Consider the following 22,484-nt stretch of genomic DNA (forward strand, 5'->3'; position numbering starts at 1 on the left):
GTCTGGAGAAAAGGAACAGAGACCACCCCATTTTAGATGAGTTTGATGGCCTGCAGGTGGCTTGAGCCAAGAACAGCCATAGTGAGGGTTTTCAGTGTGATATAGGCTTGATTTAACCAGCTCATTTACTGCCCTCTCAATTTGGATTCCCTGAAGCCTTCATTGTTACTGAATTGTTTGCAACCCTAATATGGCAATCTGATGTGAAATGCTACAAAAGCTATGTACTTAGCTTTCCTCTGTAGCACTCAGTCAGGAATTTATTAAGAACTGTTTGCACACAGTTTGAGCATCTGTCATGGGGCACTGGTCCCTGTGTCATAAATGGGAAAACTGAGTGAGTTACAGAGAGGCAGGGGCTGGGTAAACACCATTATTGAGAGCTCTAAGCATCTCACTTGCATCTCTTGCTGTCCACAGAGAACTCTATGAACTTTATCAAATGGCTACCCTGATGCCTATTCTGCACATGGGTCACAGAGGTCATTTGTCTGAGGTCTCAGCTGTTAAGTAGCAGAACTGAGTCTTTACTGATCTATCCCCTTCCTCACTAGGCTGAACTGCCCAGCTTCCTTGATTCTAGAGGCTGCAGCTCCATCTCATGAAACCAGCAGTGTAGATGAAGAAAGCAAAACACAACACTCTTTAGTAGGTCCCTTAATGGTAGAAGTCCAAAATGTTGAGAGACAGCAAATTGGTGTGTCACTGTACTTTGACAGGTGAAGGTTCAGGTGGCTACCCTTGTTTTGTTTACCTTAGGTTTAACTCCCCGCTTCAAGGTGTAGGATTTGGGGCCAATTATGTCCATGATTGCCTTCTCTTCACTGCACCTATTGCTCCCCCTTCCTCTTCTCCCACTGTGATTTACGCTTTGCCTCCCCACCCCCTGAGTGGGGGAGGGAGAGTGGAGTTCTATCCTTTAGTGGTGATATAGAGATTCTACCCTAGGAATTTTGCTGCTCTAGCTATCCCTATGGATTTCCTCTCTCCACATCCAAACTAAGGGACTTTTGTGACAGGCCCTTGGGAAATTGTAGAAGTCAGGATTAGCTGATACTGTTTTGAAATAATTCCCAGATCCATGGTTGGCTGTGGAGGTAACAGGCACTGTAAAAAGAGAATAGAGCCACATATGATTTCAGGGTTCTTGGGAACTGAGAAGGTGGGGTAGGGGGAAAGGATTAAAAATTAAAACAGCAGAGCTGGTTGTGATGGCACACACCTATAATCCCAGCACCCAGGAGGCTGAGACAGAAGGATCTCTGTGAGTTGAAGGCCAGCCTGGGCTATATAAGCAAGTTCAAGGCCAGCCTGTACTACATAGTGAGACCTGTCTCTAAATAAATAAATGAATGAATAAATAAATCGGTGTATCTTGGCACTTTGCCTTTTTAACCCCCTTATTAAATTGTGACTTCTGTTTAAGGAATATAAATGAGAACAAAGGGTATGTTTAGAGTATAATCTTTGAGTTTTAAATTTGACTAATGAGCAGTTTCAGCACTTTCATTTGGTTCTCAGTCAACCTGTGTTCAAAGTGTCAATTAATCAATAAATATTATGAAAAACAAGAGACAGAAAGGGTTGCACAGTCCTGCTAATGAGCTGCGAATGAAATTGTGCCTGGGTGGGAAAGGCAGGCAGTCTGGAATCCTGGGAGTTTTCTCCAGAAAATGAGCAGTAGAGGAGTTGAGGCTCCTGACCCCTAGGAAATGGCACATGTAACTCTTTCTCTTCCAGTTTGCCATTTTTCCTTCCTCATTATTGAGTGAAACCACTGTGAATATCTCATACTTAATTTCAATGATACTGAGAATTTAAAAAATGTATTTTTATTTGACCCAGTAGTTTCAGAGAGCTCGAAGAACTGTAGTAATGCTGTCATGCATTTCTAATTGCTTGACCATGGGTCTCTAGGTGATTTTCCTTTCTTTTCTAATTTTCATAGGTTGTTTTCTTCTAATCGCTGATGCATAAATACACATATACACAAATGAAGATAGAGCAAAGCCCGAATAAGCTCTGTAGGGGCGAGAGAATAGAGTGGGTAGGAGTGGATGGTGCAAAGAGAGAAGTGGCAGGAACTGGTGGACCATAGCAGTCAAAAAGGTTCCTAGCATGAATATCAAAGCCCTGATTAAAGGGCTGTGCTGTACTTACCAGGTCTGGTAAATTTAGAAGGATCATGGGGCACACTGACGGTGGACATAGAGGGGAACAGAGGTAGTCAACCACATGGGATGCCCACCGTAGGTCTCTGGGAGAAAAATAGCCCTTCTGTCACCTTTTCCCAGTCTCTTCATACCACCATTGGATTCATTAAATTTGGCCCTGAGACAGGTCTTTGGGGCTGGTGGAGGAATTGCTAATCCTTAAGTTGGGATGCTTTTTGTGGGAGAAGAGTGCTAGTAGGGCCATGATAAGAATCCTAGTTTTTTTGTCAAAATGCTGTCATCTCTTACTGCTCTCAGTGTTTCCATTCCCTTGCTTCATTTTTTTGGTATCTGTTTAGAGCAATTATAACAGCCTGGTCTCTTGCTTCTTGTCTCCCAGTTTTGTATACTGAGCTCCAAGAGATCAGACGAGATCAATCGGGCACGTTCAGGGTGGTATGGCTGTAGACAGCTGAGCTCCAAATGCTTCAACTAAGTTACACATTACTTGATGGCAAACAAGCTCTGTAAGGAACTACATGAGGCATACTGGGAGAGTCACGTCCAAATTGAGCCTTACACTCCGGACTTGGAATTTTAAATGTCCTTTATCCAAGTCTCCCATTTACTTCCTACTTCTCAATAGCTAAGACTGGCTATGTTCATGGCCTTACTCTTCGTAGTGTCCATTACAAAAGGGCAGGGGATCCTCAGAGGTACACTGTAGCTGCAGTAGAAGGGATGCCTAGAAAAGAGCAGGTTTTTGGCTGGTCTCCAGTGAGTGCTTGTTCATCATCAGTTGTGGAAAGAGGCTCACCACACCCTGAAATTGTTCAGGGTTCCTTTCCTGCTGTAGTGGAAAATCTAAGTAGCATCAGTCGTCTTTGTCCTGGGAAGTCACTGCTCTTGTGAGTTCTATGTGTGAAGGTTGGAAACCAGCCATCGCCGGTCCTCCTTGTCGAGTGGCAGGGAGGCAGTGCTTAGGTTGCAGCAGGTGAGATATCAGAGGGTAGTTCTGAGTACGGGGCAGTGGGAGTTGTCAGGGTAGCTGTTCTGAGAGGCTTTAATGCAGCTCAGAAATTTCTGTCCTGGCTTGGAAGCCATGCCAGAGAACTGTTCTAAAGCCTTACTCAGATTCTAGATTTTGTGACTCAGAGTAAAAAATCATTTTGAAGAATATTTTTAGTTTTTGTAGTTTGTTATTATTTGTTTAAAATGCATAAATATAACTACAGTCTAGAATGGGCAGAATGAGCTATTATATGTTTTGCTATTTTTTTTTTAATTTAAAAAAAATGGTTTCCACTTGTGATTCACTTAAAACAAAACATTGTGTCAGTTAGGGTTCAGTACCCTAGAGAGGTTTCTGCACATTTTTCTGTTACTCGTTCAGTTCAAGTCCTGCCTTGGAGACAGGATAGATGCTCACTTGTGTGAGGCAGGGTTCTTGCCAGGACTTGTTTGGAGGTTTTGAATAAAAAGGCTAGAGGACAGGGCTGTGGTCGTCATGACAACCAGGCCTGTGAAGTCTCAGTTCTGACCAGCCCTAGTTAGGAGATTGGCGGCCCCAGTGAGGTGTGTTGCTTCCTGTGTCATATTCTTTCTGTCCTTCCCAGCCTGGGGAAGGAACAGCATGCGCAGAAGTTGACCTTTCTCGAGGCCTACTGTGTGCCTGGAGCTGAGCCTGAGCTGTGGGTATAAGTAATTGGTCCCTGCCCTTCAGAAATGTGGCATAATAGGGAGATTTTACCCTTAACACATACATGCAGGACTTGAGAAATAAAATGTCTTTGTTCCATCTAGGTTGACATTTATCTTTTGGGGGATGTGTGGGGACTGATTTTCTTGAAGCACTTTTTACTACTTTTGAGCAATGACTATTCTTTCTCATTTGTTCTTTACACCAGTGTAGCACATTAAGGAGAGCAGACATGATAAATTCTTTTCATTTGACACATAAGGGCGTGAAGATTCAGGAAGATAAGGAGCTTGCCTAAATTCAGGTTTCATCAAGGACTGACCTGATTGGGTAGCAGAGTTCCAGGGCTTATGGTAGCATGGCCAGCTGGGGGCAGCCTTTGGATATCTGCCCTTGTGTCCAGGTATGACGAAGTCCCTAGAGTGGGAGGTTTCCAGGCAGGATCAGACTGTTTACCCCTCTTGAATTCACAGAATTACCAAAGCACCTGAAGCCAAGGCAGGGACACAAAGAGCAATGTGGCATCCATCTCAGTTGGTCCTACCTCTGCACTGAAGCCTGACCACAGGCACCACCTGAGGAGGGTGCTGCCACTGAGTCCAAGGAGCACAAGTACCTCATCACTGGGCACTAGGAAGAGTTGCGACAAGGACCGAGTCAGGAAAAAGTTGTAATAGGTGAAATGTATCTTTTCCAACAGTGACAAGTTGGGTGTCTGTGAGTCAAATTCTGTTTATAGGTATGTTTTATTTAGCTTTGAGATGTTCAAATTTGAATGGTTTTTGAACCATTCAACCAACTGTAAAGGCACTTTTTACAGCCCTCACAATTCTCTTTTCTGACCGATGAGCCTCCTCACGCATCTTTCTTTTTCCCTGCCTCTCGTGGGGATTTGAGTTGGCTTCTGCTGTTAGGGTCATTATTTCTTACTTTCCCTTCTACCAGGATCCCTCTGCTTAGATGCTTCATGGTCTGAGGCTTCCTAGGCTCATTTTCCTGCCTTGTCTAGAACTACCATCCTGGGTCTGTGATGAGACTCAAATTAGCTTACCGTCCTTGCCCCTAGAAATACTTACTGTCACATTGGCCTGCCTCTGGCAGACCAGTTGCTGTTCAAGGGAGTCAAAAGAGATGGTACTGCTTTATCTGAATAAATAAATTCTTAGAACAACTTTATTGAGATATAAGTTTAATCACTTAAAGTATACAATGGAAATAATTCTGAAATGTCCAAGAGAAGATAGGTAGAATAAAGGGATAGTTTCTAGACTGGTGTTTCATGGACCAGAAAATCTTCAAAAGAAATTTTGGGAACCAAGGCCAACTTTTTACTGTGCTGAGTTAAAGGTTTTAAGCATAGAAACAACCAGCTGACATCCATCATCATCATCATTTCGTTTTGTAAAAGGCCATTTTAACACTAAAAAGAGAGAAACTATATAATTTCAGATAAAAGAACTATCCTTTTATTGAATGCTCTTAACTTCCTGGTTTCAGGACCATTGGAATGAATTGCTACCATAAACAAAGCACCTCAAAGCTTGGTGGCCTAAAACAACAGTAATTTCTTTTTTGATAGCTCTTCACATGCCCTTCATGTGCCCACAAATAAAAAGTTAAATGAACTAGGATGTGGTGGGGTTTGGAACCACAAAATACAATAGAAACACTAACAAATGAGACAAGTATGTATTACATATTTGTATCACAAATTAATGTATTACAAATTATGTATTACATAATTTGTGTATTAGTATTGTGTATTATGTATTAGTATTACATAAGACTATGTATTACAAATTAGTAACAACCACGCTGAAGGAAGAAGCTCAACAGAGGTGACTTTGTGAGACAGTACCTTTACGAGATAATACTGTAAAGCCGAATACAAAAGAACTATACATAAACCTCATGATTAGTTTGATAAATTTGTTTCTCATAGAGGTATGGGTTGGCAATTTTTTTTTTGGTTTTTCTCTGGTACCGGGAACCGAACTCACGACCTTGCACTTGCCAGGCAGGCGCTTTGCCGCTGAGCTAAATCCCCAGCCCCTGGGTTGGCAATTTTAAAACTGTACCTATATTAGAATTGAAAAGTAAGTAAATACAGTGTATTGTAGATATTAAGAGCCAGGTTTCTTACTGTGGGGGAAAAAGTTATAGATAGAGAATTAGGAAGACAAATGAACCTGTGGTATTAGATTGGAATCTGTGGTATCAGTATAGACTTATGCCCTTAAACATATGTACAAATAAATAGAAATAGAGATTGTCTGTGTATGAGAAATACTACCTCATAGGCATGAGATATCTTATTCTATTCTATTCTATTCTATTCAGTGTTCATTTATGTTATAGAATGGGTTGGTATTTTTTATTTTTTTATGGCTGAGTAGAGTTTTATTCTGTAGATGTGCTGTGTTTTTATTTATCAGTTGATGGAACATTTGGGTTATTTGTATATTTTCGTGTTAGAAATAATGCTGCTATGAACATTTATATACAGGTTTTTTGTGAACATATTTCTAGTACTATTGGATGTACACCTAGGATATACACCTAGGTGTTATTTGTATATTTTGGTGTTAGAAATAATGCTGCTATGAACATTTATGTACAGGTTTTTTGTGAACATATTTCTAGTACTATTGGATATACACCTAGGCTGCCATGATTGGCTTTGTATATTTTAAATGAGCATAACCTGTATTTTGAGTTAATGCTGTGTGGTTGCTCTTGCCCCCTGTGGTGGCTTATTTGAAAAGTGCAATTTTGGAATTTTCTCCAAATAAAATAATTTGTGGGTTGATGTGGTAGCTCTATGTTTAACTTTTTCACATATCCACATTTTGGCAGTTTCCTATTGTTTTTGTTTATTACAATAGTAAAGCTTAGTAGAAATTACCTTTTTTTGTTGATCAAGGCAAGAGGCAACAGTAAGAAGGCATTGAAATCCCAAACCCTATGGTATCATGTACTGAGAAGGACATGGCATCATTTTTGTGGTGCTTCTGCTGGAGATGTATAATCTTAATTTAGTTATGAGAAGACACTAGATAGTCCTGAATACCTGTTCAGTATTCCTCAGGGGCCTTGGGGTGATAAACAATAAGGAAAGACTAAGTGAGGGTCTGATACACTCGACCGAAGGTTAGGAGAAAAATCCATGGGTGATCCTGGTACAAAAAAGAACATTAATGGAAACACTGATAAGAGTTGAAAAAGATATTTAGTTGGTTAATAATAATTGTACTGTGGTTATATAAGATGTTAACATTGGAAATGGGTGTTTGGAATATATGGAAACTGTACTGTTTGTGAAAATTTTGTGTAAGTTTAAAGGTAGTTCAAAGTGAAAAAAAGAGGAAATTAATTTATTTTTGTTCAAATGGCTACAGATCAGCAATATTGGTTGATCACGCCTGGGCTTAGCCACGCCTCACTCTAGTTTGCCATCTGGTCCAGGACTGTTTCATGGATTTCTCATCTTTCTTGGACCAAAAGGCTAGCAGTGGGAGTTCTTTTAGTGATAAAAGAATCCCAAGTGTCAAGCCAGTTATGAAAGCATATTTCAAACATCTGTTTGTGGCACATTTGCTAATAGAGTATCCCAATGGCTAAAGCATCTCCCAGGCCAAGTGAAAAATCATGAGTCAGGAAAGTACCCTGTACTGGTAGGAGGAAGAATTACAGGGTCACATGGTGAACAGTGTGACAGCAGGGAGGAATAAAAAACTGATGACAGTGTTGGAGTGTGCCACAAATTTTTTTTCTCTCTGGGAAAAGCAGTTTTTATCTGAGTCCCGGACTATGCTTGAAGTCAGTGACAGTCCCAGTGGGAGTCAAACTCAAGTACGAGGTGACCTTGTTTAATATGGACAGTTTCTACAGGCCGTGGTACCCCACCTTAGGACCTGCTCCAGGGAATCAGTGGTGGCGAAAAAGCAATTGTAGGCTTTGTAGGTGTTATGGTTTATGTCTGTGTGTCCCCCCAAAGCCTCATGCGGAAATGGGGCAGGCTGTTAGAGTTTGAATATGGGTGTGAGAGCTGTGCACCCCCCTAGTGGATGGTTTGCATATGTAAGGGAGAGGAAGAAGCTGCTTGAGGCCAATTCCTCCCAGATTCCGCCCTGGTGTGTGCTGGCGGCTTGGCTGTGCTGCTGCCCTGAGACGCAGCCCTCTGCCACGTGCCACTCTGCCTTATAATCATGCCTAGTACGGATTGAAACCTCCACAAACTGTAAGCGAAATAAACCTTTCCTTCCTTAATTTTGGTCATCAGATATTTTGTCCCAGCAGCGAGAAAAAAGTAACCAAGACAGTAGGTCTGTCTGCCTTCCTGGATCCCAGTTTTATTTTCTACCTGCCCTCTTTCTGTAGCCCCTCACTGTTTATGCTGTGTGTTGTAACTTCTCTTTTCTTCTGCTTTGTTCTTTCCCAGTGTTTTTGTTGTTGTTTGTTTTGGCACTTTTCTTCTTTTGCAAAAGCTAGAAGATGCAGATCAGATCCCACTCTCTGTAATTTGGCCTTTTCCCCAATGGGGTGGAAACATTTGAAATACTGGTTTTCTGTTTGTTTTTGCTTCTGCCACCACTGCTGCTACTACTGCTGTGTTACTGCTGCTGCCATGATTGGCTTTGTATATTTTAAATGAGCATAACCTGTATTTTGAGTTAATGCTGTGTGGTTGCTCTTGCCCCCTGTGGTGGCTTATTTGAAAAGTGCAATTTTGGAATTTTCTCCAAATAAAATAATGATTCACATAAAATCTTAGTCTCTTCTTTGGCTAGTTTAGCAAGGTCTAATGTGTGTTATGTCTGAAGTTTATAAACTCATGTACTTCCCTCTGGATTTCTAACTGTGGTAAAAACCAGAAAATCTTAGATACTGCTACTATTATTATTATAAGTACTAATACTATTGGTAATAAAATTAACTGTTAACATTACTAATTATTATGAATCTATCCTCCCCAGTGAAAATTCTTATTGACCTTTCCACACTTATCGCCTCTTCTAGGTTAGCCAGGATTTCCTCTCTTTCATTTAAAATTTTTCTCTCACCAAATAATTATATGAAACTTCACTGACTGCATGTTCAGCCATGTGATAACATTAGGGGAAAAAATGTAAGCATTTAACAAGATAAATTAAAAAGCAAAACTGTAACTACTGATTGTGATAAATGTTATAAAGAAAGTGTTCATGGTGCTACCAACAAAGCCTTTGGGATTGAGATAGAGTCTGAGAAAACGGAGTACGTCTCAGAGGAAGTGACCCTTAGCTGGGAATGGAGAGGGTGAGAACAGGGAGGCTGGGGTTAGAAAGAACATCCTGGGCAAAGGGAACAGCAGATGAAATGGCTCCCTGATAGCTGAAAGTATGGTTTTTCAGTGGAGTGGAAGAAAGTTCAGTTGCTAGGAGGGTAAGAATGAGGGGGTGACAAGGCTGAAGAGGCAGGCAGGGGCCAGATACCAGGGGTTCTCATGACCAGGGTATAGATATTTATTTTTATCCTAAGGACTGTAGGAAACTACTAAATGTTTGGAGCAGAAAAATTACATAAAACTGGTTTGGGGGGTTGGGTGGGGTCGGGGGAAGTAGGGGAGGCCAGTTGGAAGGTTATCATTTTTTTGTTGTTGTTGTTGTTTTGTTTTTTTTTTTTGGTTTTTTGGTTTTTCTCCGGTACCGGGAACCGAATGGAAGGTTATCATTGTATCTAGATGAAAAGTGGTGATGAGCTGGACAAAGGCAGTGGCGGGAGAATGGAGAGGGGTTGAATTTAAAGCATGTAACAGGAGAAGCCAACAGATTTGAGAGGAAAGAAAGCGTATGGGGTGGTAAGTAGAGGTGCATGTCAAGGATGATCTGGCTAGACAAAGTTTCACTATGCAGTTCAGGCTAGCCTTGAACTCACTTTGTCGCCCAGGCTGACCTCAAACTCCTAGCAATTGTCCTGTCTCAGCCTCCCCAGTATTGGGATTACAGGTGTGTGCCACTGTGCCTGGCAGCATTGAATTTTTAGAACAATACTGATACTCAAGAGATTTGGTTTCTTTCAAAATTGCCCTTGTTTTGATGGCAAAAAGACCCACTGAGAGAGAAAATTCCAACAATTTGCCTGTTACTTACTCATTTTTTGAAAGCTTTGTTTCAGACGCCTGGCAGTTTGTACACCAACCAAATATATAACAATTGACAAACAACTTGCATCATTTTGTGGTTGTTGAAGCTTTTGGCAGTATATGCCAAATAAACCTTCCAAATGTGGTATAAAAACATATTCCCTGTTAGATGTGAAGACATTTCACACCTTGAGTTTTATTTTTCTGTATTCTTTGGTAGGATGTACCTGACAGCTTGTTGGTCTTCCTGTTTTCTGAGAAGGTTCCTTCTGAGAAGGTTCACCTGTCTGTTCACCAGTCTGCTCCAGAATTCTTTTGGGAGTTCTTTGTGCAGATACATAGTATTCTTCCTCTGTTGTAATTGATCATGTATCAATTACAGTCCCAATTCTCTAAGAAAATTTTTCCATGATATTTTGTGCTTGTTTTCTTTGTAAACTATGAAACTATGCCTGACATGTTTAGGATTAAGTAAAACACAACTATTGGCCAACACTATATGTTGAGTGACATCAAAGTTGCTGCGTAATTCGTCAACAACATCTACTCTGTCTTTCATTTTGTTGTAAAATGTGACCATGTCTGGCTTCATTTTTTTTTTTTTTTTTGTCTTTTTGAGACAGCATCTTGCTATGCATTTCAGGCTGGCCTTGAGCTCACTTTGTAGCCCAGGCTAGCCTTGAACTCAAAATGATCCTCCTGCCTCAGCCTCCCAAGTGCTAGGATTACAGGCATGCGCCACCACACCCGGCTGTCTGGCTTCATTTGTATTGAGGATTCACTATCAATGTTTGTTTGTTCAAGACCAGCCTGGGCTACATGGTTATTTCAAGGCCATCCTGAACTACATAGCAAGACCCAGTGTGTCGGTAACTTTTCTCTCATTGCTAAGACAAGATACCCAACGCCCAAAATTAAGGAAGGAAATGTTTATTTATCTCATAGTTTGTGGAGGTTTCAGTCCATAATCAGCTGGCTCCAAGGCAGGGTGGCACAGGGACAACACTTCAAGGGTCAGAAGACAGCAAAAGCAACAAGAGTAAAAGGGGAAAGCAAGCCTCTTTTCCTCCCTTATATTGTAAGCAGGTTACCATCCCCTAGGGCAGGTGTATGTAGTACTCACAATCTCAGAGCCCTCCTCTGGCATAGGATGAACATATTTACAAAGTGAGGACCCTGGCCCCCTGCTGAGTCCCTTAGTTAAACTTCTAAACTTCTCAAGTTGACACAATGTATCAACCATTACACCCTGTCTCAAAAGAACAAAAATAAATGAAAACCCCACATTTTGGCAGGGATTAAAGGGAGGTAATTACACATATACCCTTATATTCCAAGGTTCCATAAGATCTCCCTACTGAAGTGGTACAGCAGAACAGAAGCCACATGTGTGTTTTTCTAGCTCCTTGGTTGGAGCAGAGGGGCTAAAGTAACATAAGGGTTCGTTGTGGACCTGCTGGAGTTAAGAAAAGTGTTGAACTCTTGCTGCATCTTACCTTTTTATACTCAGAATTTACCTTATCATGCTGAGAACTTGTGCTATGTTTCCTTGGAGGAAATACTTGTAGATTGCCCTTATTTTAGGTTCTTGAATCAAACGCAGTACTAGTAAGGCAGTGCTATCCTTTAGCAGGAGAAAGCAGGTCAAAGTCCAAGTATCAGAAGCACCACCTTTGTTTAAAATTTCAAGTCTCCCAAAGGCCCCTTTCCCTGAAATGCCTCATCCCTGCAGCCATTAACATTCATCTTTGTGTTCCTAGAATTTAGCACAGTGGACTGGTATATAATCACTGCCCAGTAGATACCACTTCTGTGAGTGAGTGAATGAGTGTAACATTCTGTTGTGGTATGTGCTTTCTGCACAGTTGCTTTTCAACCATCCTTGTGCACTGCATAGAAATAGCTATCCATTCACAACACTTGTTTTCACAGCTAATGGATCAGTTCCTCTAAAATAGGTGGGTGTAAGTTTTCAGTTTGTCTTGGTTCCACTGCCAGCTTCTTGGCTTGCTGTGTCCTCCTGCATTCCAGTCACTTCCTCCTTCTTTCTCATAAATGTTATGAGCCACAATTTTTTTTTTTGTGCCAAGCTCTGACATAAGGGCTAGAGAAATTCAAAAGGAGGAGAGACAGTTAATCCTGTGTTCAGGGAGGAGAGAGCTTCATAGAGGGAGCCTGTTTAAACAGATGAGGGCGTTGAGGTAGGAAGCTTGCTGAGAAAGCAGGAGTTTTGGGACTCTCCAGGAAGGGGCAGGAATAGGTCAGAAAGGAGACAACAATCTGTCCACATCCTGAAAGGTGAGCGGGCATCCACCATTCACCTAGTGCACAGAACAAAATGTGTCTTTGCTCAATTTAAAGAAAGCACGGAGTAGCTTAAATATGCAGGTTCTGATAAGGGAATGTTGGTTTCTAGATTCAAGTGTGTATCATCTTTTCCACCTTGCCTCAGCCTCTTACAGGTTCCCTTGTAGGTTAGCAAAGCAGCATATGTGAGTGGGGTGTGTAGGTTACAGGGAGAGGAAGGACCGGACAGAGGAGGTAACTGACACAGTGTCCCTCCAGGGACCTTAGATCATATGATCCTTTTTTCTTCTTGGCTTTTAGGCCAGGCTGTTCCTGCAGGATCCCATGTAAGACTGAATCTTCAGACTGGGGCAAGAGAGGTGAAACTCCAGCACGAAGACAAGTTCCGAAATAATTTGAAAGGGTTGAAAAAAGGCAAAAGGTATGATGTTAAATATAGGGACTGGGAGGTTCAGTGTTGACGCTGATGTTGAAATACTGAAAGTGTTACCCAAATGCACGTGGATTTTTAAAATTTGAAATTTAATAGCATCAGATTTGTGATAAATCTGTCAGGGTGATATAAAAGTTTACTTCTACAGTCTTTGGAAAGAAACAGTTTGCTAAAGCGAACTGATACTTTAAAAAAGGCTGTAGGGGGAATGTTTAACCTGCTTTAAAAATGAAGCTGTTTTTCCCAGTACTTTAAGAGCACCCATTTGAATCCCAACAATTAATGTGCTGATTACAGATGAGTCATCTATTCATTAAAACAGGCCTGTTAGGCCTTCTGCTTCGCAGTAATACTTCCTTGGTGAACAATAAAATTGCATTTTAAAGTCTTTAATTCAGACTAACTTTTCCTCTTGTTAGTCAGTATTAAAACAGGCTTTCTTAGAGTGTACCAGTAGAAACTTATGCCCTCGTCAGTGGTTGGAGGTTGCCTTACTTTTTAATAACCAGTTTAGGTTATTTGATTTTAGAGAATTAACAGTCTCTATTTTTCTGTTCATTACTTCAAATTAACAAGGTTTCTTTGCTTGGTATTTCCTGAATGAGGAAGAAGGAGGTTGAGGCATGAGGTGGCAGGGATTGTGAGAATTGTGCAGTTTGGTAGCGTAGTGAAAAGTACCCGCCATGAAGATTCTGACACAGGGACCAGAGAGCCAGTTGCATGCGGCCTGTTTGGGTCTATAAGCTAAGTTGATTTTTACTTATTTTAAGGGTTGAGAAAAACAAAAAATAATATTTCATGACTCATGAAAATTATGTTAAATTCCTATTTTAGTATCCACAAGTATTGATTAGAGAACAGCCATGCTCATTTCTTTACGTATTGTCCATGGCTGCTTTCTGGCTGTAGTGGCAAGGTTGAAAAGTTGGAACGGATAGCTCACAAAGCCTAAAATATTATCATACGTTGTTACAGGTGATTTGTTCTAAAACATGTACATTTGGGGAATTAATAGATTGAGTAGGCACAACTCAGTCCTTCAATTTGTATTATTTTAACAAATTTTGAAGGTAGGCATGAATCTGAAAGGGAGTTAGAGGCCCAATTCTTACCTGTGTCTTTTCCTTGACATGCCTGACAAAAGGTCATCCGGCCAGTACATGTGTAGTTTTGTCAGGTGGCAATCACAGTGTCACAGAGCAGTCTAGCCAGATTTGGGCAGCTTTTGCTATTAGAAGATTCTCCTTTATATCGAGATATATTGTCTTCCTTACAGTTACCCCAAACTGGGAAGAATTTTCCTTTCCCCAATTTGTGCAGATACAATCATAGTGGAGGAGCTCAGGTCATATAGTTACTCTTCCTACAACCATATAAGAAATAATCACGTCATTGTTATGGCCTCTGCCAACCTTTCTCTATCTCTCTCTCTCTCTCTCTCTCTCTCTCTCTCTCTCTCTCACACACACACACACACACACACACACACACACACCATATACCCCTATGTCAGTGTCTCAGAGTACTTTTGAGAGGTCTTTTCTCATGTCTAATCCAAGTTTTATTTCCTCCTTGGTTTAAAAATATTGAGTTAGGAGCTGGACATGATGGCAGATGTCTGTAATCTCACCTATTTATGAGATGAGGCAGGAGGATCTCAAGCTTAAGGCCAACCTAGTCAATTTAGCAAGACCCCATCTCAAAACATAAAAAGGGCTAGGAATATAAGTAGGTGGTGAAACACCTGCCTAGTACTATATATGCAAACCCCTGCATTTGCTCCCCAGTACCCGCCACCCAGGAAAAGCAGGGCCATCCATGTGGTCTGCAGAGGCATCATAAGGGAGAATAATTTGTTCTTATTCCTGCCTCTTCTCTCCTTTGGAGTGTTTCTGGAACCTCTGCTCTGGAATGGTCTCCATAAAATGCCAGACATTTCCTCTTCCTTCTAAGTAGTTATAGCCAATGGCAAGACAAGCTGAACAGAGCCCAAAGGCATTGACCAGGTGACATAGTGCTGTGAGCTCAGTGAGACTGTACTGATGCGGCTGGGCATGTGCGAAAGGCACGTGCTTGTGTGCATGTAGTGGGGGTGAGAGTTATGTGTCTGAGAGTCATGATGACATGTGGCCCAAAGAATGGGACAATTGTTTGAATGAAACATTACTTTTAATGGATTAACCCATGGTTGACATCTGAGTAAGTCCTCAATAAATGAGAATAATTAGCTATTATTAATTACCTTAGGGCTGGAGATTTAGCTCAGTGGCACAGTGCCTGCCTGGCAAGCGTGAGGTCGTGAGTTTGATTCCTGGTACCAGAAAAAAAAAAAATTTACTTTAAAAGATCTGAGGCTTAGAGAAAACAGGTGTTTTCCTCAGAGCCCTAAAGGGTCTCTAGGATGAATCAAAGACTGGAAGAGTAGAGGACTGAGTATATGTCCCTTTCATGAATGCTGAGACTCGAGATCTGGGATTTTAGACTATGCAGCTGACATGCTCATCTTGCCCTGGAGTACAGCAGGACAGTAGCCCCTTCTACCCCACCTCTCAAGTCTTCACCTGGTCATAGCCAGACAGTCTTGTTCTTACCTCCCTTCATGGAACTGAATTGAGAGCTAGTGGTGAGACCCCCCCCTACACACCCCCAGTGGATGTCTTCTCTCCAGGCAAGATGAATAGCTGTTACTTGGATCTCCTCTAGGAGTCATCATGAGGATATTACTCTAGTCTCTGCAGGTTCTTGGGATTACTGCCACGTTGGTGCCTTTACTTCCCTTGGAGGCTAGCTATGGAAGGTAGCTGGCTTTGGTTCTACTCTAGGGCATGTCAGATCCTTCCCTTTGTCAGGTTGACACATACATAGCTCCTGCTTCTCCTCTGGGCTTGAAGGTTGGTCTTAAGATATGAATCTATCCAAGTCATTTTTGTGAAGACAGACTAGCTTGTTAAATCAGGTAAGACACACTCTGGGGGACTCAGTTCCCTGTCATCCCCACCCCTGAATGGGTGCAAGTTACACCCTGTCTCTGCACCCTTTGCCTTTTAGAATACCCTGCTCTGGCATGTGTGCAAAGCACAGCGTGACACAGATTTTCCATGTTCATTTCTGCCCAAACACCTAGATAAAGGCTGTCTGTTCAGGGTGGGCTTTTGTCTGCCCTGTGGCCTTTCCTCCTCTTTTGTGAAATAATCCCATTATCAGCTGTGTCTTTCCACCCTAATTTCAAGGGAAGGTCACCCTGTCAGCATGGTAAGGTAGTGCCCTCAAGGTTAGAGCTGGGTTGGCCTATATTACCCTAGCAGCTACCTAGGGCTTTTCTTGGGGAACATACCTTTCTCTTAATTCCCAGTTTTGTTTTGGGCAGGCTGGATATCAACACCAATACCTACACGTCTCAGGACCTCAAGAGCGCACTGGCCAAATTCAAAGAGGGAGCACAGAGAGAGAGTTCAAAGGAAGATGAGGTATGCGACATTCTTTTTAGCCTGTGTAAGCCTGAAGGATGGTCTTAGTTTCTTGTCTCTGCAGTGTTGGAGGTTGAATCGAGGGCCTTGTGTATGCTAGGCAAGTGCTTTACCACTGACCTACATCCTTGATCCTTTTGAAAGTTTATTTTAAGATAGCATCTACCTAAGTTAACTGGCCTGGTATAGAACTTGTGATCTTCCTGTCTCAGCCTCCTGAGAAGCTGGCATTACACAAGTGCCCCCACTGTACCTGACTTGCCTTGGTTTTGTATGGGAGCAAATCACTTTTTCCAAAGCTTCTAGAGTAAATGTGAGATAATCATATTGTAAAATAATTAAAAGACCCATAAATGAAAAATAAGAAATCTTTTTTATAGATAATCGCAATAACAAAAAGAGCCAACTGGGTATGGTGGTGTATGCCTGTAATCCCAGCACTCTGGGAGGCTGAGCCAAGAGGATTACAAATTTGAGCCCAGCCTGGACAGTTTAGCAACCTAGCAAGATCCTTCCTTAAAATAAAAAAGGGCCACAAATGTAGCTGAGTGTGAAGGTTCTGGATTCACTCCTCAGTAATACAAAACAAAACAGTACTAGGAGCATTTTTGTCTGGTTTAGGTAAGGACTCTACTTTCCCTGCATGTTTCAGAAAAATTGTAGCATAGTGCTGAGGTGGCCTCACTCTCCATTATCATAGACATGACTAGGATAAAAGGAGATTACAATCCAGAAAGAGCCTCTCACTGGGATTAGACACAAACTTGTTCCAAAAGAATAGAGGAGCTGGACCAGGAAGGAAGAAACTTGGATCTTTGTCCTTAGAGCATGTGGCAAATGTATCCTTTCTGGACCTCAGGTTCCTTAAATATAAAACAAGTGGCTGAGCTAAGGGAGTGAGAAGGAAAAAGGGGCAGAATCATAGCAAAGCTCCTTGGCTGTATCCCTGGTGTCTGGGATGGTTCACAGATACAAACTATATCAGGAAGAAGTCTTCCTTTTAGATGGATCCTGAGCTTGTGTAATAGCCAGGGAATGTCACAAGTCATTTTTTTACATTTCCAGTTGAGTCCTATTAGTCCCGGAAAAAGCCGCTTCTGATGGCTGTGTTGAAGACATTTCTTCCTTCCTCTTTCTCCTTACAGTCTCTTTTGCCTTTGTCTTCCTCTCTGTCCTCTTCCCCAGTCTTAAAAGGACAGCACTAATACGTTATAGAAAAAGCCTTAGGTCTTTCAGATGCTTTAGAACTATTTCTGAGACAAATGGACCTTTGTAAGGGGGGCTCTTATTGATCTATTTAAGACATGATGATATCCCAGCCAAGTCTCTGTGCCTTTGCTCTTTTACCAAAGCTGTATCCACCACGGAGTATGTGTGTCGTGGGAACCTAGGAACAGGGCAGTGGTGGCAGTGGTAGTGGGTGAAGGAAGGCGATGCATAAAGAGACATTCTCGGGTGGATGTATTAGCTGGGGAGCTGGGACTGGGAGAAAAAGCAGATCTACTGCATGGAGGCGAGAGCAGGAGGAAAGAGAGTGCATGTCTGGGTGCCTGGCGCAGGGATTGGTGCTGTCACGTTGTTTCCTCTTACTTCTGTGGAGCTTAATGTTGTTATCTCCTTCATTGAGGTTGCTGGGTCCTGAGGTCCTTCTTCTACTTCCATTTGGAGCCTGTCTGGCCTGACAGGACTCTGCTCACTGCCAGTGTGCTGTCTGCACTGGCTCTGGGACTGGCAAATAAATTGACTCAAAATAAATTTGGGAATTCCTTACATGTTTAAAGCATCTAGCTACAGATGTCAACATACTTTTAGCTTATTACTTTTTAAAACCATCTTGTGTGATATCTTTAAGTACAGGATGGTGTGTTTGCTATTTATAAAGACATTATCAGATGGGGGGGCCATACCTCTCAGTTGTGTTTCTTGGATTTAACTTTTTTGTGAAAAAGAGCATCAGTTCCATTTTATCAGTGGATATCTTAGTGTAGGTCCTTGCTTTTCAGGAAATCTCTGTCTCACTCAACAGATTTGGGTTGTTAGGATGAATCTTACCTATTTATCCCTCTATTACGATATATACTGTTCAGTGCTTTATGTCTTAGCCTGTCAGCTATTGTTCACCTATATCTTACTGTAATGGTTGATACAGTGTGTCAACTTGACACACTAGAAGTTTAGCTCAGCAAGGGGTCAGGGTCCTTACCTTGTAAACATCCTGAGCTGGTGGAAGAGGAGGGCACAGAGATGGCATGGATGGATAGCCAGCATACAACATAAGGGAGGGAAAACGGCTTGCTTTCTTCCCTTTTGCTCTTGCTGCGTTTTGCTATCTTCTCCTTCCTTGAGCAGTTGCCCTGTGCCATACCACTGCCTTGGAGCCAGCTGATTATGGACCGAAACCGCCACAAACTGTGAGCTAAATAAACCTTTCCTTCCTTAATTTTGGGTGTTGGATATTTTGTCTCAGCAATGAGAGAAAAGTAACCAAGACACTTACCTATTATTACATGCATACCTACATTTATTTATTTGAGAGAGAGTTTTGCTGTGTAGTTCAGGCTGGCCTTGAACTCATTATGTATGATGATTGAGAAGCTAATAAAAAAGAATGGTGCCAGGTACCACAACAGTAACAGGGAAAAAAAAGGGCAAACGAATTTTATGTATGAACTCCTGGACAAACTCTGTAGTAACCACAAGAAGCTGACCAGAATTAGCACAGCAAAAGTTTTGAGAACTGAACTACAGTGGGGAACACTGCCCAGATTTTTACATTAGCTTTTGTATCCCACACAAAGGACGCAGACCAGAATAGGACTCCATAGTCTCTGAAAACTGAATTATCACTGGGACCCCAACCTGCGTAAGTAAGTCAGAATCGTTCCACCAAGATTAAATTGCTTATTGAAAAAGAAAATTAAATGTGATCCAAAGTCTCACAAGCTAATATTCAAAATATAATTGAAAATTGCTCATCTTACCAAGAACCAAGAAAACCACAACCTGAATTAGGAAAACCAAGTAATAGGTGCTGCTGTGGATCAAATTCCTATGCTGCAGTCAGGGTTTGCAAAGGAATAGATTTAATACAGGACACATAATTTATAGGATTATTTTATAATATTCACCTAAAAAGTCAAATGCAGAGGAGTGCTGGAGATCTGTCCACATGCTAGAGACCCAGAGTCCAGCTGAGGGCCTGGATCCTATGGCAGTATCCTCCACGAGTCCAGCTGAAGACCTAGAGCCCCTGACAATATCCTCCATGAGTCCAGCTGAAGACCTAAAGCCCGTGGTAGTGTCCTCCATAGGTCTAGCTGGAGGCCTAGAGCCCACAACAATGTCTCATGCAAGTCTGTATCAAGGATTTGCACTAGGAAGGCCCAAAGGTCAGTGGTAGAAGCTAGAAAGTCTGTGCCAGCAGGATGAAGGATCTGTGCCAGCAGGCTGAGGGATCTGCACTGGAGCCAGGAAACAATGTTCAAGGTAAAGACCGAGCTCCCCCAAAGAGAACCACAGCTGTCCTCAGCAACAGTGAGGACCCGAGCTTCTCTGACAATGAGAACAGCTGAATTCACATCAGGAAAACCAGTGTGACAAGCTTCTCCAGCAGCAGCACACTATCTGCCCCTCCAGTTCGCCTTTTATGCTGCTGACAACAATCCTTAGGTGGGCCTTCCACATCTAGAAACATGCTGACTCAGTTCAGCTGTGTGTTCTAAGTTGACCATTAGTTAATCCACCACATGTCCCAGTATGATGTTATGTAGAGATGGAGCCTTTGGGATGTAATTAGAATTAGGTAAGATTATGGGAGCTGGGCCCCCAATATGTTTTTTTTTTTTTTTTGGTTTTTCTCCGGTACCGGGAATCGAACTCACGATCTTGCGCTTGCCAGGCAGGCGCTTTGCCACTGAGCTAAATCCCCAGCCCCCCCGATATGGTTTTTAATGGACATTAAAAATAAGTAGAAGAGAAACCAAGCATGGTACCAGGCACATACATGTAATCCCAGCACTGTGGGAGGCTAAGGTGGGAGGATTACAAGTTGGAACCCAGCTTGGGCAATTTATAGAGTATGAGATGCTATCACAGTAAAAATAAAAATGGCTAGGAATGTAGCTCAGTGTGAAGGCCTTTGTTTCAATCCCCAGTGACACCACCAAAAAAAAGTGGAAAAGAGAGGGAGTGGCACTCTAGCAACATGTGAAGACAGAGCTAGAAGGTGGCTTTCTCCCAGGTAGGCCAACGTTCTTTACCAAGAATGGAATCGACCGACATCTAGATCTTGGACTTCCAGCTCCTGCAGCTGTGAGAACTAAATGTGTGTTGTTTAAGCCACCCACTTGGTGGTATTTTGTTACAGCAGCCTGAATTAAGGCAGATGCAGACATTGTGATGACTCAGAAGCTGGAATTATCTATCAAGGATTTTAAAGCAGCCTCATAAAACTGATTCACTAAATAATTGATTCAAACAAATGAAAATGCAGCAAAGAAATAAAAGATATTTTAAAAGAACCAAATAAGCTGGGTATGGTGATACGTGCCTATAATCCCAGCACTTGGGAGGCTGAGGCAGGAAGATTGTCTTGAGTTTGAGGCCAGATTGAATTGCATAGCAAGACCCTGTCTCAAAAAAAAAAAAAAAAGGAAACAAAAATAAAAGAACTAAATGGAATTACAGTAGTCCCCTTTCTCACCTGGGGAAATTATGTTCAAACACCCCCAGTGATTACCTGAAACCATGGATAGTAATGAATCATATATATGTATGTGTGTGTGTGTATGTGTGTATATACATATATATTCTGGGGTTTTTTCCAAGCATACACATGTATAATAAAAGTAACAATAGAAAAGAATTCTACAGTAGGGTACAGTTAACTATCTGAAGATTGGTAAAGCAGATGGTTGTTCTAGTAAAGACAGACAGGAAAGGGAATGGAGAATTAAAAGATTAAAATTTGAGAAGTTAATCAGTAGGAAATGAGAAGGAGAGAAAACTGAGATAAAGGATCTTATTAAGCAATACAAGATAATTAATAGAGTTAGAAAAGAACAAACAAGAAAAAAGAAAACTTTTTAAAAGAAAACAAAAAAATTTAAAAAAGAAAAAGGGAAGAAAAATGCAAGCCCCTCCCCATGAAGGAAAAGAAAAGGAAAGAAGTTTTTTAAAAAATCCTGTGTATTTTTTTCCCTGTGTATTTTTGAATGGATGGTTTCTTTCCAGGGTCTTATAATCCAGCAGGTCAGTCTTCTTCACCTATCTTTATAGCTTGTGGATTTGTGAGGTATCCCTGTGCTCCTGAGGACTCTCTGTGTACTTAATCTGAGGCATGTCCTTGCTTACTTTGGTAGATGGAGAAAGCAGTAAGATCAACAGTCTCTGTTGTGGACAGCAGGGCCTGGTGTTCAAACAGACTGCTGTACTTAATGCAAGTCTTAATGCACTTTGAGACCCAGCCACCTCAGAAAGCCACATGTTGGGCCTGCCTTCTCACCAGTGAAGGGGAGGGTCTGTGTATCCTTCTTGGCCTGAGCTTAAACTTCTCTGAGGGTCATATGTCTAGCCCACACCTTCTCCGTGACTGTCTCTTACAGCCATCTCCCACCCAGTTTACTGTTGCAGCGTAACAGTGGGAATGCTGAAGTGAAGTTACTCTGTGGCTCTTTCTTAAGTTGTTAGTTAACTCCTTCCCCAAATGGGTGATTACATCTTTTCAAATATGGTGGATGCTGCTCTGGATTCCTCTATAATTCTAGTCTGCCATGTAGAGTCATTTTCAGAGTAAACCCCTGTGATTTTGCACTTTATACTACCCATGAGCTTTTTAAGGGCTACCACTGATGGCCTCATCCATTGTTTCTTCCTGGAGCTGGCAACTCTCTGGGCCTACCTTATATCTGCAGAAACAAGGCCCCTTCCCTGGTATGACCTTTCTACACTCCTTCCTTCTTTGTATCACCTAAGAGCTACTGGATTGATTTCTCATAGTCCCTTGCTATTTTTAAAGAAATCTTTCTTTTTGTGATTGCTAACCACAATCCTGTCTTTTATATGTGAGATTCTGCCCTCACATTGGCTCATTTTGCTGCATATAATTTCAGAATTTTTAATCTCCTGGGTATCTGTTTGATTCCATTTCTTTCCTATGTTGGGTGTTCATGGTTTCCATCATTTTCCTAAGCTCATCTATTTTTTTTTTTTTTTTTTTAATTTGTATCTGCTCTAGAGTCACTAAGCATGTCTTTCATTATGGTCAACATCTCTGTTACCTGAGAAGATATTGCTGATACGA

At 41.7% G+C, this 22,484-nt stretch overlaps 1 protein-coding gene across 5 annotated transcripts in view; it reads left to right on the forward strand.

Annotated features, from left to right (window-relative positions):
• Positions 1 to 22,484, forward strand: part of Sil1 (SIL1 nucleotide exchange factor) — a 260,709-nt gene that overhangs the window by 135,901 nt on the left and 102,324 nt on the right. For all 5 annotated transcript variants that reach the window (XM_005382084.2, XM_013512923.1, XM_005382085.2 and 2 more), the window contains 2 exons: positions 12,584 to 12,704; positions 16,084 to 16,183. In XM_005382084.2, the coding sequence (XP_005382141.1) occupies positions 12,584 to 12,704; positions 16,084 to 16,183 (221 nt within the window). The remainder of the gene's footprint in view (positions 1 to 12,583; positions 12,705 to 16,083; positions 16,184 to 22,484) is intronic.

The sequence above is a fragment of the Chinchilla lanigera genome, unplaced genomic scaffold, assembly GCF_000276665.1.
Source record: "Chinchilla lanigera isolate Chin_1 unplaced genomic scaffold, ChiLan1.0 scaffold00017, whole genome shotgun sequence".
Classification (NCBI taxonomy): domain Eukaryota; kingdom Metazoa; phylum Chordata; class Mammalia; order Rodentia; family Chinchillidae; genus Chinchilla; species Chinchilla lanigera.